Source organism: Myotis brandtii, unplaced genomic scaffold (assembly GCF_000412655.1).
Source record: "Myotis brandtii unplaced genomic scaffold, ASM41265v1 scaffold129, whole genome shotgun sequence".
In the NCBI taxonomy this organism is placed as follows: Eukaryota; Metazoa; Chordata; class Mammalia; order Chiroptera; family Vespertilionidae; genus Myotis; species Myotis brandtii.
Window position 1 is genome coordinate 777127 of NW_005354551.1, and position 20397 is coordinate 797523.

Below are 20397 nucleotides of genomic sequence, written 5' to 3' on the forward strand. Positions count from 1 at the left end.
GTACACGGTGAACTGCTTCAGAGATGGTGGTGTCCTTTTTATAGTGTGTTTACCTTTATCTAAACAAACAGGCCTATCACACCCATTTTTCTTTTTTAAAAAGTATATGTTTATTGATTTCAGAGAGGGCTGCTTCCTGCTGGGGATCATGTTATAGGTCAGTGCTCAACCACTGAACCACACTGGCTGGGCTCACATCCATTTAAAAAAAATATTTCTTTATTGATTTCAGAGAGGAAGGGAGGAGAGAGAGATAGAAACATCAATGATGAGAGAATCATTGATTGGCTGCCTCCTGCACACCCCCCACTGGGGATCAAGCCTGCAACCCAGGCATGTGCCCTTGGCCGGAATCGAACCTTGGCCCCTTCAATCCGAAGGCTGACGCTCTATCCACTGAGCCAAGCCAGCCAGGGCTTGCATCCATTTTTAAGCACTGTTTTGTACCTTTTTTCAGCTAATGATATTGTTACATATCATTACATTAAAAAGTTTTGCCTTTATTCCCTGCCTACAGTAGTTTCCATTTGGTTATTTATTTTTATCAGTTTTCTATTGATGGCCATTTCTAATACTTCCCGTTTTTCACTGCTATCAGTAAAGCTTTAGTGGATAACCTGAGATGTTCACACATATTGACCTAATAACGTCCTTCATAACAGAAGAAAAACCAAGCTCATATGTTGCAGTGCCTCATTGGTGTCCTTTGATCTGGAGTGATTACTCAGTCTTTCTTAGTATTTTGTGACACTACACTTTAGAAAAGTACATAACACTGTGTAAAGTTCCTCAACTTGGGTTTGGCTGGTGTTGCTCTTTTATATATACACTAGAGGCCCGTTGCACGAAGAGATTCAGCCTTTGCTCTGCGCCTGCGTGTGCAAATTAACTGTCATCTTTGTTGTGTTAATTTGCATACTCATCCTGATTGGCCGGTGGGTGTAGTGGAGTGACACTCAAATTGTTGCATGTTTCTCTTTTATTAGTGTAGATACACACACACACTCTAGAGGCCCAGTGCACGGCTTTGTGCACAACTGAGTTCCCTCAGCCTGGCCTGCGGGATCGGGCCTGTCCCTCAGCCCAGTCTGCGACCTCTCACAGTTCGGGACCCCTCGGGGGATGTCCACCTGCCAGCTTAGCCCCGGGAGCCCTCGGGGGATTTCCGACTGACAGGGAGCCGGCCTAAGCTGCAGTTGGACATGAGCTGCCGCAGAGGTGGGAGAGGCTCCCGCCACTGCTGCTGTGCTCGCCGTCAGCCCAGCTTGTGGCTGAGTGGAGCCCCCGCCCCCCCCCCCCTACATACTGGTTACCTTAACTTTGATCACTTGGTTAAAGTGGTATCTGCCAGGTTTCTCCACTCAAAGCTATTTTTTCTTTTGTAATTAAACAGCTTGTGCTGAGCTACTGTCTGTTCCTTCTCAAACTTGCCTATACTAGCATCCTTGATGATTGCTGCCTGATTTTGTAATTAATCTGATGGATGCCAAATGGTAATTTCCTAATTCTGCCCTTCCTTTTACTTTGTAAGTTGGCGTTCTTCTCTAGAGATTTCCCATCCATCTCATTATCGATACCTGATTTATTCAGTAGTCATAATCCTATTGTTACTTATTTTGTTGGATCAAATTGCTCCAGATCTGGCCACTGGAGACCCTTTGAAACCATCCTTTTAACATGTCCCCATCATTCTTTGAATGCATCTTTACTTTTTGGGCACGGCAAGATATTCCGTGTTTATCTTGTGTTTTCCATGCCCAGCCTTAACAACAGCCATTTCTCCAAGGAGCCCTGGGTTCCTCGAGTGGGGAATATTTAGACATCAAGATCTGGTTGCTAGGTATGCTCAAAGAAGTACTGCCCTGTATTTTACCTGGCAACCTTATGTTGCCTCCAAATATTAAGACCCATGAGTTTAGCCTTCTACCACCCTAGCTTTCCTCTCCAAAATTTGGTTCCCTTTGTCTCCAGTATATTTACTTTTTGTTGAGTTGTAGAATATATAGAAAATTGTTTCAGAATTGTTAATCCCTGTCTCTGTGAAAAGGAAGCCAATGAGAGTTTGTAATTTATTCCTTTTGTCTTTACTTTAGCCTAAGGACACTAGTAAGTGAGATTGCTGACCACTGTTCAGGTTGCTAGGGTTAGTCCCCCCATCCTTCAGTGTGGATGTTACTTAGTTGAAATATGTTTGTGTTGAATTTAGGGTTCCCCCCATCCTTATTGACTGTGTGTGTGTGTGTGTGTGTGTGTGAGAGAGAGAGAGAGAGAGAGAGAGAGAGAGAGAGACTGACTGACTCACATGGCCCCAGAGAGAGAGAGAGAGAGAGAGAGAGAGAGAGAGAGACTGACTGACTCACATGGCCCCAGAATTCAACTGTGTATGAAACAGTATATTCAGAAAAGTGTCACGTACCTCTCTTTTTTTACCCTTATCCTAATAGGTAACCAATTTCATTAGTCTCTGCTTTGTCTTTCTTTTTTCTTTTCTTTTTAATGTATTTTTATTGATTTCAGAGGGAAAGGGAGAGGGAGAGATAGAAACATCAGTGATGAGAGAATCATTGATCAGCTGCCTCCTGCACATTGATTGGCTGCCTTCTACACAGGATCAAGCCCACAACTTGGGCATGTGCCCTGACTAAGAATTGAATAGTGACCTCCTGATTCATAGGTCAGCGCTCAAACACTGAGCCATGCTAGCAAGGCTGTCCTTGTGTTTCTTATTGCTTACACACACACACACACACACACACACACACACACACACACACTAGCATACTGTAGTTACTCTTTTGCACTTTGCTTTTTTCACTTACTAATATATCCTAGGAATTACTCCACCATAGTTCATAGAGATCTTCTTCCTGCTTTTTTTTGTTTGTCGGTTGCATAGTACTCTTTTATGTGTGTGTACCACATCCCCTGTTTGGCCATTTGGTTTGTTTCCAGCAGTTTGCAGTTACAAACAGTGCTGTCAGGAAAAACCTCGTGCCTGTGTTTTTTCACTGAAGGAGTTGTATCTTCAGGGTGAATTCTTAGAGAGGAAATGGTTAGCTGTAAATGTAGATTTGTTAAGAGACTACAAAATTCTTCTCTGTAAGAGTCCTACCAGTTTGTATTCCCTTTAGTAGTAAATTAGTTCTGTTTTCCACAGACTCACAAACTGAGTGTTGAGTGTGGTGGAATACTTTCTCAGTTACGCTAATCTTATAGATAACAGATTTTTTTTTTAAATGGTATATCATTATAGTTTTAATTTGAGTGTTTCTTACTAATCTTATAGATAATAGATTTTTTAAAAAATGGTATATCATTATAGTTTTAATTTGAGTGTTTCTTATCCTGGAACTATGGTATTTTAAAATTAAACTTTTTTTTTTTCTTCATAGACGAAACTGCAAAGGAAATCCAAATTGCTTGGTTGGGATTGGTGAGCATATTTGGTTAGGAGAAATAGATGAAAATAGTTTTCATAACATTGATGATCCCAATTGTGAGAGGAGAAAAAAGGTGAGCCATCATTTTTAAGTGATTTCATATGGTGTCCTATGTTTGTTTTGTGCCTATGGTCAGAAACCATTGATTTCTGGTAACGTGAAAAGGAAGCCATTGAGAGTTTGTAATTTATTCATCAAAACGATGCCCCACGCTTGGCGGAGAGGCTGAAGGTGGTTCTACCATGTTGACTGAGACAGTTTTCACAAAATTGTAATCTGAAATTGAAAAAATAATGCGTCCTATAACTTTTTTTTTAGTTGTAAATTTTCTATTTTTGTAGAACTCATTTGTGGGCCTCACTAACCTTGGAGCTACTTGTTACGTCAACACATTTCTTCAAGTCTGGTTTCTCAACTTGGAGCTTCGGCAGGCGCTATACTTATGTCCAAGTACCTGTAGTGACTACATGAGGGGAGATGGTATCCAGGAAGAGAAAGGTCAGTGGGATGGGATGGGTTCACTTCTGAGTGTTGCCAGTAGATCACATCCTAACCAGCCAAATAGAGGAAACTTGCTTTCGAATGTTCCATGCCAGGCATGGTTGTAGTTCTTTATAAACATTGCAGGGTTCAAAATCATTTTCCATTTTTCTCTATATTTATCATTTATGTAAAAAATGGCTAATACTCGCCCGGCCTGTGTAGCTTGGTGGTTGAGCATCGATCTATGAACCAGGAGGTCACAGTTCCATTCCAGGTCAGGGCAGTTGCCTGGGTCGTGGCCTCGATCCCCAGATTCCCAGTAGTGGACATGCAAGAAGCAGCCAATCAGTGATTCCCTCTCATCATTGCTTCTATCTCTCTCCCTCTCCCTTCCTCTCTCTGAAACCAATCAATCAATCAATCAATCAATAAATAAATAGCTAAGATTCAAGGGAAGGAAATACATTTGATGATTCTTTCAAATTTTTTTGAACATTTAAATTTTTTTAGAGAGAGAAACATTGATTTGTTATTCCACTTATTTATACATTCATAGATTGATTCTTGTATGTGCCCTGACCCAGGATCTAACTCACAACCTGGATGCATCGGGATGATGCTCTAACTCAGTGGTTCTCAACCTTGGCTGCACATTAGAATCACCTGGGAATCTTTTTAAAATCCTAATTTCTGGGCCTCATCCTCCGGAAATTCTGTTTCTTTGTTACTAATGTTGTGGCCTCACCCCATAACAAAGAAACAGAATTTCCGGAGGATGAGGCCCAGAAATCAGGATTTAAAAAAGATTCCCAGGTGATTCTAATGTGCAGCCAAGGTTGAGAACCACTGCTTACCCCCACCCTACCGGCTGCTGTTAAAAAATATATTGTATTGATTTTTAACAGAGAGGAGGGGAGAGGAATAGAGAGTTAGAAACATCGATCAGCTGCCTCCTGCACACCCCCTACCGGGGAATGTGCCCGCAACCAAGGTACATGCTCTTGACCGGAATCGAACCCGGGACCCTTAAGTCCGCAGGCTGACACTCTATCCGCTGAGCCAAATAGGTTAGGGCTCTTGATGTATTTTAATTAATAAATAGTTCAGTATAACGCCAAGTAAGCAAATAATTCTAAGAGGCTACTGACAACTCTAATGAGGTCGATATTCAGCCCAGGGCAAGGCAGTTGTGCCTTAGGCCCTAGTCAGTAGTTCATCTGTAAACCTCGTGCTGTCTTTTATATGATCTGATTTGAGCACAATGCTAATTTTTTTATTTTATTTTTTAAATTGATTTCAGAGAGGAAGAAAGATGGAGAGAGAGATTGAAACATCAATGATGAGAATCATTGATCAGCTGCTTTCTGCACACCCCCTACTGGGGACCGAGCCGGCAACCCAGGCATGTGCCCTTGACTGGAATTGAACCCGGGACCCTTCAGTCCCCAGGCCGACACTCTGCCCACTGGGCCAAACCAGCCAGGGCACAATGCTAATCTCTTTTGTTAGGAGTGAGAAAAGATAGGATGTATAAGCCCCACCTCTTTCAGCCCTTCAGACAGTGGTGATACGTGAGGGTCTTGGTCCTGTCCTTGTCAATGGTAATCTTTGCTGCACAACAATGTTTAAAAATTAAGTTTGGCCAAAACCGGTTTGGCTCAGTGAATAGAGCGCCAGCCTGCGGACTGAAGGGTCCCGGGTTCGGTTCTGGTCAAGGGCATGTACCTGGGTTGCGGGCATATCCCCAGTGGGAGATGTGCAGGAGGCAGCTGATGGATGTTTCTAACTCTCTGTCTCTCTCCCTTCCTCTCTGTAAAAAATCAATAAAATATATTTTAAAAAAATTAAGTTTGTTTCCACATGCTTTCTTTCTATAGTTCTGAATATTTAAATCTGGACCAATGGTGTGTTACATATTTAAGGTAATAGTGTATGTAAAGGTTGAATCATAAAATGGATCATTTAAAAAATTTTAGCATTGTTTTGCTGAAGTATAAATTTACCAATGAGAAGGTAGTTAAATAACAAATGAAAACTAAATTTTTATTTTATAAACTGATGTACCATTGCCAGAATTCTTTGGGTATCTTCAAGAAATTTAAATACATTTTCTAAACACACAAATTCTAATATTTCACCAAAGTTCTTCATAAGCATGTACATTTCTGCTGTTTCTTTTTTTAAATATATTTTTATTGATTTCAAAGAGGAAGGGAAAGGGAGAGAGAGATAGAAACATCAATGGTGAGAATCATTGATCGGCTGCCTCCTGCATGCCCCCTACTGGGGATAGAGCCCGCAACCCGGGTATGTGCCCTTGACTGGAATCAAACTCAGGACCCTTCAGTCCACAGGCCGTCGCTCTATCCACTGAGCCAAACCGACTAGGGCTCTGCTGTTATCTTAATGGTCACAGTGCCGTGTAGTGGAAAGGGCTTTTGTTGGGAATGGTGTGGTCTGAGTTTGATGCCCAGCTCAACCACTCCCTTATTTTACAGATAGGAAAACCAGGGAGTAGGAGTTGTTGAAGATCTTATGGAGTATCTAGCCTGTCAAATAAAAGAGTTGGAGTAGATAAGACTTACTTGACAGCTTTTAACAGGCTGCGAAGGCCTTGCACCCCAGGAAGTAAGATTTTTATCTTTATTTTGCAAATGAAATACTGATTTCCTGGAAGTCACAATTGGTAGTAAAGAGATAAACTGTCAGTTTAATCAGAAGACAAACTGCACAATAACTTGAACAGAGAAAGCAAAGGGGATTGTTAACAGGAAATTCAATTAATGGGGAATTGTTTAGTAAGAATTAAACAGGACTTGAAACAATACAGGAGTAGCGGACATAGGGAGCAGCCAGTAAGCCTGGGGCGGAGATCCAGACCTCTTTGGAGAGATGCCCTAACGTGTGCTGAGATGCCTCCGTGGAGCTCTGCTGGAAACTGCCTACAGCAGTGGTTCTCAGCCTGTGGGTCTCGACCCCTTTGGGGGTCTAACAACCCTTTCACAGGGGTCGCCTAAGACCATCGGAAAACACATATATAATGACATATTGTTTTTGTGATTAATCACTATGCTTTAATTATGTTCAATTTGTAACAATGAAATTGGGGGTCACCACAACATGAGGAACTGTATTAAAGGGTCACGGCATTAGGAAGGTTGAGAACCACTGGCCTACAGGAAGGTGCTGGGCCCAAAAGCCTCTGTGAAGTCACCTGAGAGGTGCCTGAAGGTCATTCACTGGGTGCTCGTTTAAGAGGAAGTGTCTCAACAGACGCGTTCTACTGTGCAGCTAGCTACCAGAGGAGGTCCTGAGGGACGCTCCTGGCCACTTGTAGGCTGCAGGGACCTGGAGTCTGAGAAGCTGCACCCCCCAGGAGTGTGGTGAGAGGCATAACTGAACTCTCCAGTGCCCCCGACTGACAAGATTTAACCTTGCCCTACCTGGCAAAGGAGAAATATTTGCGGAGCTCATCTGTTATCATAGAGCAGGCAAAGAAGGGTGGATTTAGAGGTGAGAGGCAATAAATTAATAACTGGCACAGAAGGTAACACTCAAGTCTTTTAGGGCCCTTGAGATTCATGCTTCTGATTTGCCTACCTTCCCCCAACTCATTAAAATTTGCTATTCAAAAATTCTAGGATTTTTCATTCAAGTTTGAAACTCTAGCCTTGAGATTCCTGTCACTTGCTCTGTGTGTGGCAAGACCACATTAATGAGATTTCATTAAAGTGTTTGGCCATCTTATACGAACGGTGAATATGGTTTTTATTACTGGAATGGATGTTTTCAGTGTGATTTGACATTGTAGAAACTAGTCATGACTGTGATTGTTGAAATGTACATATGGCCTCTTGCTTTCATAGGATATATAAGACAGCTATGGCCACCTCATTACAAAAGACATGTGGTTATGAATTTGTTTCTTTAGAAGTTTTAAAACAATAATAAAATACTATATAGTTTGAATGTAAGGGTATTTAATTATATCTCATGTGAAGATGAAGTATATTTTAAAGAGTAGCAGTTTTTTAAACATAAACATTTTTTAAAAATAGATTATGAGCCTCAAACAATTTGTGAGCATCTCCAGTACTTGTTTGCCTTGTTGCAAAACAGTAATAGGCGATACATCGATCCATCGGGATTTGTTAAAGCCTTGGGCTTGGACACAGGGCAACAGCAGGTAAGAACCTTGTGTTTATTTTTTCAATATAAAAAGGTACCCAAGCATCCCTTAGAATGTTTATAGAAGGAAATGCTTTTATAAATTATTTTTTCTATCTTGAAGTAGAGCATTTATTTACTGTTCAGTTTATTATACATTCTTCTTGATCCTATTTCTAAAAATTCCTATTTTGGGCACAAGCTGATTCAGTACAGCTCTAGTCCTTGTTCATAAATGTCAAGTTCAAAGTACAGATGGTTTTGGGAATATTTAACTTATTTCTACTTGTATCAGAAGTTGAAAAGCAAGATTTGATTTTTCTTTTTATTAACCCAAACTTGTGTTGTAGGATGCCCAAGAATTTTCAAAGCTCTTTATGTCTCTTTTGGAAGATACTTTGTCTAAACAAAAGAATCCAGATGTGCGGAACATTGTCCAACAGCAATTCTGTGGGGAATATGCTTACGTAACTGTGTAAGTGTGTTTCAGCTTTTCATGTTTTACTCTAAGACAGTCGTTCATATGTTATCTAATTTTTAGTTCAGTTCCAAGTTATAGCTTTTGTGGATTATCATGGGACCTGAAATATTTATAGCAATACATTGCCATGGGAACATGTAAACAACTATCTTGATAGTTATAGTTGAACCCATCCAGGTGTTGGGAACTGTGTCTGGTTGAGCACTTGCCACTTATTTTATGGCTGTGGTGTGAGCTGAAAGAGTAAGATTAAAGTCAGCTAGAATACTAAGAATAAATGTAGAATAACTCTTAAAAACTTTCCTAATCCTAAAACACATGGCCTCACCGATCACTGTCTGTGTTTACTAAATATATATAGTGTAAATAATTTCTGTGAAAGAGAACTAAGGGAATACACGCTTCTATCTATATTTCTAGGATGTAAAACAATAGAACCTTGTTTTTCCCACCCTGGTCTTAATTTTATCACTCTTTTATTACAGTTGCAATCAGTGTGGCAGAGAGTCTAAGCTTTTATCAAAGTTTTATGAACTGGAGTTAAATATCCAAGGCCATAAACAGTTAACAGATTGTATCTCGGAATTTTTGAAGGTATTCAATTTTGTTGTATGTATTGTTTTTGCTCATTAACAGTTAAATACTATTCTGAATGGTTTTTGATTTAATGGATAAAGTCATGTCAACATTTTCTATATATGAAGTGTCTCTGGTTATGTAATGATCTAGAAGAACCTTAGTAAATTATAAAGTATTGAAGCAGGCTGCATCTTAAAATAATTTTTGACTATTTCAGGTTATTTTATGTGTATAAAAACTTACTGTGTGATCAGGGGTAGTAGAGTGTTTAAGGAAATCTGAGCTGTTACTTAGTTTAATTTACATTTTCATTTAATGAGAGCTAGAATGTGTTGAATGTAAATAATTTTTATATCACTGTGGTCATTCTTCAGGTCTGCCACTTGATATTTCTACTTTCTGTATATTTAGATTTATGTACTGATGTGGAAGTGGTTCCCTTTTGTTCTGGGGGAGAAAGCTGCTAGGAGGAAACCTTTGCTATCAAGAAGGAACAGACACATAGCATAATAGATGAACTTACTATTTTTGTATTTTCCCTACTCTCTTAGCACAACCATTAGATGCTAAAGATACTCATTCCTTGAATCCATTCAGCTAGTGTTGAGTGGTCGCTGTTCGGACACTGTTTCAGCTGTTGGGGATAACCATAGTGAGCAAAACAGACAAAACATTTTTGCCTTTAAGCAGCTTATAGTGTAATGGTGATGGGATCAGGGAGGGGCAGTAAAATAAATATAAGTAAAATACAAAGAGTGTCAACTATAACAAGTGCTATGGAGAAAACTAAAGCAGGCAAGAAGGGTGGAGAATGTGGTAGGGATGAGGGTGAGGTTGGTTACAATTAGAAATAAGGTGATAGAAGGTGATGGTGTGAGTCATGCAAGAACCAGGAGGGAGCATATTTGGGCTATTTTGTGACTGAAGTGAAACAAAAAAAAAGGAGAATGACAGGAGATGAAGTTGTAGAGATAACCAAGGACCGTTTCAGATAGGGCCTGGTAGACCTTTGTCAGAAGTTGGACTTTTATTCGAGTGAGGTCAGACGCCATTGAAGAGCTGTGAGCGTAGGAGGGATGTAACCTGTTTTTAACAGGATAACTGGGTGCTGTCTTGAGAAGAGGAGGCTGATGTGGGGCCAGGGCAGACAGATGTTGATGGTGTCTTGGACCCAAGGCTTAGTTGAAGAGATGATGTGTTTGGGTTTTAGATATATTTTCAAAGTAGAGCTGATGAAATTTGCAGGTTGGATATGGAGAGCACGTGTGTGAAATTTGTGTATGTGTATCCTATATAATAAAAGCCTAATATGCAAGTTGACTGGAGGGGGAGCGGACCTAAGCCATCAGTCAGACATCCCCCAAGGGCTCCTGGTCTGCGAGAGGGCGCAGGCCGAGCTGAGGGAACCCTGAGTGCATGAATGTTCATGCACTGGGCCTCTAGTATATATATAATTAATTTTGTATTGTGGTGCCCACGTGTAGTTTGTACCTATTCACTATTTTTAAATTAATTATGCTGCATCAAAATGCATATGATATTTCTTTTTTAAAAAATTAAGTCTTTATTGTTGAAAGTATTACATATGACCCCTTCTTCCCCCCATTGACTCCTTCTGTTATGCCCCCACCACCCACCCGAGGCCTTCACCACCCTACTGTCTGTGTCCATGGGTTATGCATATATGTATACAAGTTCTTTGATTTCTTCCCCCCGACTTCTCTCTGAGGTTCCACAGTCTGTTCTATGCTTCTAAAACCCACTTCCCATCTCCTAGTTTTTAAAATATAATGTCTTGTTCCTTATCAGGAAGAAAGACTAGAAGGAGACAATCGATACTTCTGCGAAAACTGTCAAAGTAAACAGAATGCAACAAGGAAGATCCGACTGCTGAGCCTTCCTTGCACTCTGAACTTGCAGCTCATGCGTTTTGTCTTTGACAGGTAAGTATGTGCAGATGTGGTGTGTGTAGCTCATTGTGGAATAATGTGGAGATTTTACTGTAGACAGGTAATTATAATTTGTAATGCTAGCTTGAGGATGAAAGTTATAGATGGAGCCTGTTGATTTGAAATGCGTGTATTTCATGATTTTATCACAAAATTCTTAAAGAAGCTAGACATAAAATTCAGAAATAGAAAAGTAGAGACTCCTTATTTTTTATTCTGGGAAATTATTTTTAAGATGCAAAGGAAAAGCAAACATTTAGGTCGGAACTGAATTACCTTGACATTCTGTATTGTGTAAGAACTAGAGTAAAATTTTCTGCTCATTATGGTACCCTCAACTCCATGGGAATATATATCTTTTATTAAAACCAGTCATTTCTTCCATAAAAAAGCAGGAGCATCTGTGGTTTCGTCTTGTGATCAAATCCAAACCTCTGGAAATAAGTGCTCTGTTTGGAATTAGCATTTTAAATTCATACCTTTTAATGATCCATTTATTTTGCCCAATTCTAAGACAGTATTATGTATACTTATACAGGTCTTTGAAGAAGGAAATCTGTTGAGTTTATTAAGACAGATGACAGAGCTTATGCATTGTTTTATGATTGTTTTAAGTATAACTATAATTAGCTTTTCTCTTGCTTAGGCAAACTGGACATAAGAAAAAGCTGAATACCTACATTGGCTTCTCAGAGCTTTTGGATATGGAGCCTTATGTGGAACATAAAGGTAATATTTTTACTGAGCAGTGATAATCATAGTGCTCAGAGATCATAACTTGTGATCTGCCTGTGATGAATACATAATAGTACTACTACATTTTATTACCTAATCTCTGGGAACAAAGGCTTTTTGGGTGAGCTGAGATGTTACTTTATTTTCTGCAGAGATTAGATGGTTCATCAATATCTGCATAATTAAGGGTATCTATATAATAAAAGCCTAAGCAACCATTATGGCAGAGCAACCAGAAGGACTGCTCGCTATGATGCGCACTGACCACCAGGGGGCAGATGCTCAATGCAGGAGCTGCCCCCTGGTGGTCAGCGCGCTCCCACGGGGAGTGCCCCTCAGCCAGAAGCCAGGCTCACGGCTGTGCTGGCAAGTGCAGCAGCAGTGGTGGGAGCCTCTCCTTCCTCTGCAGCAGCACTGAAGAGCCAGGGGGGTTCTGGACTGCGAGAGGGATGTCTCACTGCCAGCTTAAGCCCGTTCCTGCGGGGTTTCCGGACTGCCAGAGGGTGCAGGCTGGGTTGAGGGACAAGCCCCCCCTCCCCCGCATGAATTTCATTTACTGAGCATCTAGTAAAAGAATAAAAAATGAAAGATATTTCACTGTTCCTGAACCCACACTTTTTACCTTTAAGTGTCAATATGTATCTGTAATTCCTTACTAAATTAAGTCTTCAAGCTGCCCCCACATTTTTTACTTTTTTAAAAACATTTTATCAAAAACATTAGGTGACATAAATCTAATATGTATATTGTAATTCATATCTGACCACTGGTGAGAAGAGTTCTAGGATGCTATGAGATAGTTTCAACAAGAAATAGTTTACTGCTTTCTCTTTTGATAGTCTTTACCTTACCAAACAGGGTGATTCTTATCAGAGAAAACCAACATCTTGCCCTTACTGGAAGGACTGTTTTACTTCCCTTTTAAGATTGATTGTACTGTTGATGAAATTTTTGATGTCGAAATTATGTAATAAACTCTGTCTCTTTACATAAAAAGGTTTTGGAGGCAGCTCATTGCAGAAATAAGCCATAAAACAAAAACCTTGAAAAGAAATGATTGGGGAGGTTGGGAAGCCATTTGGTAAATATGTGAGCTTTAAAATGTACGATGCTCTGTCAGGACTGTGGCTTAAAATTGGCTTTTCCCTGGAAGAACGAAACTACTGACTACAGACTGTGTCACTGTTGAATTTGGCTGAACAAATGACCTTCGCTCTAACCCTGGCTGTGTGGCACCTGTTGGTTGAAGCGTGGTCCTGTACACTGAGGCCAGGGTTTGATTCCTGGTTGCAGGTTGGGGCAGACATTCAGGTTGCAGTTTCCATCCAAGGTCAGAGTTCATACAGGAGGCAACTGATCCATGTTTCTCTCTCTCCCCCTTGTTCTCTCTCTAAAATCAGTAAAAACATATCCTTGGGTGAGGATTAAAAAAAAACCAAATTACCATCTTAAGTTGAGTATAAAATTTATCAGCAATAATGGTGATGTGATATGATACAATGGTAATAGAATCATATAGTTAATGCCAATACTTCTGTGGTTTATTGTCATCATTAATAATTTAGGAAATACTGCCTTAGCCGATCTGGCTCTGTAGATAGAGTGTTGGCCTGCAGACTGAAAGGTTCCAGTTTTGGTTCCAGTCTAGGGCACATACCTCGGTTGCAGGCTTGATACCCTTCTGAGTTGGAGCACGTGTAGGAGGCAACCAATCAACATGTCTCTCATGTCGATATTTCTCTCTCTGACTCTCCCTCTCCTTTCCATTCTCTCTAAAAAAAAACAAAACAAAGAGCAATGGAAAAATATCCTCGGGTGAGGATTAAAAAAAAAAAAATCGCTATGAAGAATTCCTGGTGTAAAAAAAACCCCAAAAACCAAAACGCACAGAATTCCTGGTGTAGATGAGTTAATGCATTTAAAAGTTATTTTAAACTTACATCTAAATGATGTTCAGTTAGGGCAGGTTAAGTGGGTTTTGTTCTAGCTATTTGCATTACTGTGTCTCCTACTGAGCTACGAGAATGCTGCAACGGTCCTTTTCTCTGTATCCTCTGTGCCTAAACTGTGTCCATCATGTGTATTTGTTGAGTGAGTGATTGGTTATACCTTGTGACTCACTCCTTACAGCTTTAAGGAAATTATAAAGTAGTGGTGAAACGTGCAAAGATTTTTACTACAAAGGTAATAATTATTGTTTGTAATGTCACTAAAATGCTACCAGCTTAAATAGTCAACAGTATGGGAGTTGTCCAGTATAGTGTGGTACTTGTACATAGTCATTATAAATAATTTTTGAAGAATATTTAATGATATGGAAAGATGATGATAATGTTTGTTAGAAAAACCTGCAGGTTTAAATATTAATAGTAATTACGTCTGTGGGATTGCTAATGAATTGTTTTCTCCTTTTTAAATAATAAAATGTAGAAGTGATCTTTTCCAACACATATGTCCTCCGTGTCATTGGCTTAAGTTTAGAATCTTTACGTACTTCGTTGTATCTTAAAATATTGATATTCATTTGCTGATACATTGCTGTATGGATAAAGCCTTCTCACGAACCACTGGCACCACAGGCTGGTGTGTAGGCTTTATTTATTTATTTTTAAAAATATATTTTAGTGATTTTTTTACAAAGAGGAAGGGATAGGGATAGAGAGTTAGAAACATTGATCAGCTGCCTCCTGCACACCCCCTACTGGGGATGTGCCCACAACCAAGGTACATGCCCTTGACCAGAATCAAACCTGGAACCCTTCGGTCCACAGGCTGGTGCTCTATCCACTGAGCCAAACTGGTCAAGGCTAGACTTTATTTTTTTAAATTATTATTATTTTTTATTGATTTCATAAAGGAAGGGAGAGGTAGAGAGGGATAGAAATATCAGTGATGAGAGAATCATTGATTGGCTGTGTAGGCTTTGTTTATTTAAAGGAGATTAGGAACTTAATGCTTTTGAAGAAATCTGAGTGTAGAATCAGTATAGATTTTCAATGTTTTCTCTCTTATTTACAGTTGTCTTGCCTATAACTATTTTGAAAGGCAGGTTTTCTTAATGACTTACCTCCATTTTTTTTGAAAACATTTTTATTTTACATAAACAATAGATTTTACTTTTGCAGTCATCTTTCATTAGCTTGCGTAATTGATTTTTGTAACAAGTTGGAGAATTTGAACAGAATTTTGGTAAGTATATGACTCAGGCAAATTATCCGGGAAAGGCAAAGTATAATACAGAGTAGCTTTGTAGCCCTGAGTGCCCAGGATGCCATAGCTTTTCCTCTGTCTTTGAGGGAATGGAGAATTATTATAGTGAGCTTATTTTATCATGTAAGTCTTAACTTTTTTTAAAATCTTAGGTGACATGTTTAGAATTCTATCAGATGCATAAAGAATTGTATTCATTATTTAGGCTTAGGATACAAGAAAAAATATTGTTACCCCAAATTTTTTTTCACTTTCTCCTTTTCTAGGTGGGTCCTATGTGTATGAACTCAGTGCAGTTCTCATACACAGAGGAGTGAGTGCTTATTCTGGCCACTACATTGCCCACGTGAAAGATCCACAGTCTGGTGAATGGTATAAGTTTAATGATGAAGACATAGAAAAGATGGAGGGGAAGAAATTACAACTAGGGATTGAGGAAGATCTAGGTAAAACCTTTAAGTTGTGAGTGCCCTTTTAAAATATAAATATTTTTTTGCCGGAAATATTTGTGATAAATTATTATGGTTCAAGATTGTTAATGGACTGTCAAGGATATTTGTATTTCTTAAATACACTCTCTGAACATCTTTTATTAGCAATGCCTGAATTAAAAAAAAAGATTTTGCCCCAGAGGTGGTTTCCATAATGCCATGTTTGAAGGCAAATATTTCAATATTTTCAATTATCAGGTTAATTGGGAGAGAGGATGGTAAGTATTAAACTAAAAAATGATGGCTAGTAGATTTAATATGTAGGATTTGTAGTCCTTTCCTCTGGGTCAGGAAATTTATTTTTGGCAGTAATTACAGCAAGGGAACGTGGCTGCAAGGATGGTATCTACTCCTTCCTGTTGAGTATCTTATCCCACCCATGGAGTGGGGGCAGCACCTCTGGGGAGGAAACTTTTTGCCATTTTGTAGTGATGAGGTCTGCCTTAAAAAAGTACTTAAAATAGTGTCTTAGTATGGAGCTCTCATCCACTTAGTTTTCTTAGGCCAAAATACCCATTATTCCCTGAAGGAGTGCATGGTTCTTCCGGTAGGAGCCATCTTGGCTGAGGTTTTCATGACTTTCTTACCATATTTGCCATTTTGGGGTGAGGTTTGACCTGGGATCTAAATAAGGGGAAAGGAACAGGAATAAGCATGTATCCCACCCATGGAGTGGGGGGCAGCACCTCTGGGGAGGAAGCTTTTTGCCATTTTGTAGTGATGAGGTCTGCCTTAAAAAAGTACTTCTTAAAATAGTGTCTTAGTATGGAGCTCTCATCCACTTAGTTTTCTTAGGCCAAAATACCCATTATTCCCTGAAGGAGTGCATGGTTCTTCCGGTAGGAGCCATCTTGGCTGAGGTTTTCATGACTTTCTTACCATATTTGCCATTTTGGGGTGAGGTTTGACCTGGGATCTAAATAAGGGGAAAGGAACAGGAATAAGCATGTGTCTCCTTGCCACTGTTCTTTTTTAATGGATCAGAACCACTTTTCCAAGGAATCAGGGAGGGGCATGGCCGTTGGCTGGCTTTGCTGGCTTTCAAGGAATGTGGGCAATCTTTCTACAGATCTCCATGTGCTGACTATTCTTGTGATTTAAAAATAGAAAATACTCTATTACAAGAATAGTAGTTATTTATAGACCAGGTAGAGCATTTAGTGTTTCTACTGATTATTTTATTATTTTTGCTCATTAGAGTGTCTTGAGTGTGTGTGTGTGTGTGTGTGTGTGTGTGTGTGTGTGTGTGTTAATTTTATTTCTTTGGGCAATTGAATTAAGTCTGGACTTATTTTTATAATTTAAGACCAATATTAAAATAAACTCGAGTAGTAGTACTTTGTTCTAGGTATGTTCTCATGAAAAACAGTACTTAACATTTTTTGAGGATGCAATATGGCAGGCAAGGCAGTGGGGGGAGGGGTAGGAGACTTTTTTAAAGATTCAAACATCTGTAGAGCCTGCTAAATTTGTGTTGCATTTTAATGTTTTAGATCCATGTAAAAGTTTCTTGATCATATATTGTAGGAATTATTTAAGTCCACCCCACCCCCATGAAAGAAAAAACAAGCTAGGCATTCTAATTTAATCATCTTTTGATTTCCCTACCTCAGCAGAACCTTCTAAGTCCCAGACACGTAAACCAAAGTGTGGCAAAGGAACTCACTGCTCTCGAAATGCATACATGTTGGTTTATAGACTTCAAACTCAAGAAAAGCCCAATACATCTGTTCAGGTACCAGGTAAGCAACTTCCCAAGATTGTGTAAGACAAATATTTTAGAATACCATGCTGAAAGGTCAATGACAAGAACAGATTGTTTTTGTTATTAATATAGGTTGATTGCATATTGTAAACATTCGTGAAAGTAGATATAATCATCACAAATTTGCTTTAAAGTAGTGAGTTTTTAAAATAAGGGAGTCTTTAACGGAACTATTCCATTGAACCTCCCTAACCCCCACAAAAAAAAAAAAAAGCAATTTCTAAAAATCCAATAAGTAATCCAGGAGTATTTAAGGAGCAGTTTGGGCCTGGCTGGCGTGGCTCAGTGGTTGAGCGTTGACCTATGAACCTGGAGGTCATGGTTTGATTCCCGGTCAGGGCACATGCCTGGGTTGCTGGCTTGATCCCCAGTGTGGGGTGTGCAGGAAGCAGCAGATCAATGATTCTATCTCACCATTGATGTTTCTCTCTGTCCATCTCCCTTCCTCTCTGAAGTCAATAAAAACACATTTTATAAAGAGCAATTGGTTTTATTTTTAAGTATTTTCTAGATTTCAAAAAAGAAGAAAGTTGCTACTGGCCTGTTGCATTCTTTCGTTGCCATTTTATCTAATACTGTTCTGTGCTCTGCAGCACCATGTGTGTGTGTGGTTTTTTTTTTTTAATTTTTAGAAAATATGTTTTTATTGTTTTTAGAGAGGAACAGGGAGAGAGAGAGAAGCATTGATATCAGAGAATAACATCGCTGTCTCCCAGATGAACCCCGACTGGGGATTGAATCAAAAACCTGGGTATGTGCCCTGACTGGAATTCGAACTGGCAACCTTTCGGTGCACAGGACGACACCCAACTGAGCCACACTGGCCAGGGCAGTAGCATGTATCTTGAAGTTGTGTTTCTGAGCCATTTGATGGTTCTTGTTGGCTGTAGTGTCATGGATAGCCAGGTGGGGACTCGCACTCTAGTGTCTGTCTTCGGTTTCACTTTTGCTTTCAGTTTGGGGGTCTCTATCAGAAAAGGAGACCATATTAGGAAGCTGCCACCAAAATATGAGCCAGCATGATATATTTGATATGATTTAGAGACCAGCATGGTTCAGTGTCTGAAAATAGGATAAAGTGGTTTTGTTTTTTCTTTGTTTTGAATAGCCTTTCTTCAAGAGCTGGTAGATCGGGATAATTCCAAGTTTGAAGAGTGGTGTATTGAGATGGCCGAGATGCGTAAGCAAAGTGTGGACAAAGGCAAAGCAAAGCACGAAGAGGTTAAGGAGCTGTACCAAAGGTTACCTGCTGGAGCTGGTCTGTAAGACATTCTGGGACAGCACTGTTGCCATTGAGTGCCTTGTTTTATGTTCACAAATGTGTATGAACTAACTTTTCCCTTCCCTGTCTTAGAATTCACTAATGCCAGCCTTATATACTATAAAATTGCCATGTAAACCAGCAATAACTTGATGTGTAGCATTTCATATAATTTTCATTATCATGTACTTTTAAAAATGGGAAGCTCTTAATTACAATGTTTAGGTCTGCACTCTTCATAAAAGACAAAATACATATTCCTATTTTGTGAGATAGTAACTTGTTCTTAAGGAAAAATTGGATTGGGTTACAATGGAGGCAGCTCAGCTATTTGGTTTCCTTGTATATTTTGTACCCTCGCAGTATTCAACAGGCATTCTTTTATATGAGTACTATTTCTTAGGATTAATTTGAAATTTAATATCAAATATTATGTTAAGAATAGGAAAGCATTCTGCTGACCTTTAATTTCTTAAGAATTGTCATACATAATCCAGCTCATCCCTCTACTGTAAGTTTACCTAATGCTTCAAAAAGGAAACCAACTTTTTAAAGCTGGTATGCCATTTGTAATAATATGTTGTCTTAGTCCTTTCATAGACATGAATTCCCTCTAAACCCAATTTCTACTTAAAGAAGAGGCAATTTAATCCTAATTTTAGAACATAAATACTCAAGCATAATTGTACTTATGGGTTTTGTCTTTTTTGTAATCTTAATTTTCCATTACTGTTAAAACTTTAAACAAAAGATGAATATAAATGGCTAAATCTGGATAAATACCCCTTAAAAGTTCTTTATTTTTAAATCCTCATCGGAGGATATGTTCATTGATTTTAGAGAGAGGGGAAAGAAGAGAGAGAGAAACATGGATTGGTTGCCTCGCCTATAGGTCCTGACTGATGATCAAACCTGCAACGTAGGTATGTGCCCTGATCGGGAATTGAACCCAAAATCTTCAGTGTACTGGACAATTCTCCAACCAACTGAGCCACACCGGCCAGGGCTTAAAAGTTCTTTCTAAATGATTTGATTCTGAGCTTTCTTTGTAACCTATTACTGTCACTCTGTTCCAAGGGTTGGGATTGTCCTAAAGAATTAAACTGACCTTAATTTTCTTGGAAATGATTTGGAAATGAACATATGATTCAAAGTTGTAAGTTCAGTCATAGGAGTTCGGAACTGGGAATCAATTTTTTGAACTTTATTCCGTTTTCATTATTCATTGGACAAGAGAAAGGGATTTACGGAGTCCGAAGGAAAATGCTCTTTGGAACCACTCTTTAAATCTGCATGGTCCAAAGATGTTATGTGTCAAGTCAGCACATGCTTGTGCTTCTCCTGGCTGTTTTCATTCCGTCTTTAAGGACTGTGCTGTAATCATCTTAAATTATCTGTAGACAAGTATTTTAAATATTTTTGATGACTCAATCTTTCTAGATTTCATAATGTTCCAAAAGAAAATACTTTGTTCAAAATCCAGGCATTAAAATATTATAACTTTGAACCCAAATGTGCATTTCCCTTTGTTAAATGTTTTAACATAGCTTTGCTGGGTTGTCACATGCTGAGATTTTATAGTGTATTATCTCCAGATTGATCATTAAAGAAAGTTGCCATTTGGCGAGTTGGCTTACCCATGCCTCTGGAAGGCAATGCTTAGGTAGTTTACAAATCACAGAAGTAGAGAACATCTTTGAGAACCTGCCAGGAGCCTTTCGGGCAGAAACATTTGTGGTGTAAAAAGCGGTCCCCACACTCTAACCTAACCATGAAGACGTATGCTAGACCTTGACTGTCGGGGAACCTCTGGGCAGAGATTGATCCAACTCTAAT

At 39.2% G+C, this 20397-nt stretch overlaps 1 protein-coding gene across 3 annotated transcripts in view; it reads left to right on the forward strand.

Moving 5' to 3' along the window:
* Nucleotides 1–1765: 1765 nt before the first annotated feature.
* USP48 (ubiquitin specific peptidase 48) overlaps nucleotides 1766–20397 on the forward strand; it is a 52554-nt gene continuing 33922 nt past the window's right edge. Inside the window, exons 1-11 of one of the 3 annotated variants that reach the window (XM_014534334.1) lie at nucleotides 1766–1840; nucleotides 3393–3513; nucleotides 3782–3938; nucleotides 7982–8109; nucleotides 8441–8565; nucleotides 9057–9165; nucleotides 10960–11093; nucleotides 11746–11828; nucleotides 15311–15490; nucleotides 17149–17277; nucleotides 18409–18558. In XM_014534334.1, coding sequence (XP_014389820.1) covers nucleotides 3908–3938; nucleotides 7982–8109; nucleotides 8441–8565; nucleotides 9057–9165; nucleotides 10960–11093; nucleotides 11746–11828; nucleotides 15311–15490; nucleotides 17149–17277; nucleotides 18409–18558 — 1069 coding nt within the window. In that variant the 5' untranslated portion in view covers nucleotides 1766–1840; nucleotides 3393–3513; nucleotides 3782–3907. Of the gene's footprint in view, nucleotides 1841–3392; nucleotides 3514–3781; nucleotides 3939–7981; nucleotides 8110–8440; nucleotides 8566–9056; nucleotides 9166–10959; nucleotides 11094–11745; nucleotides 11829–15310; nucleotides 15491–17148; nucleotides 17278–18408; nucleotides 18559–20397 lie in introns of those variants that run through there. The other 2 variants (XM_014534332.1, XM_014534333.1) reach the window with 2 other exon arrangements.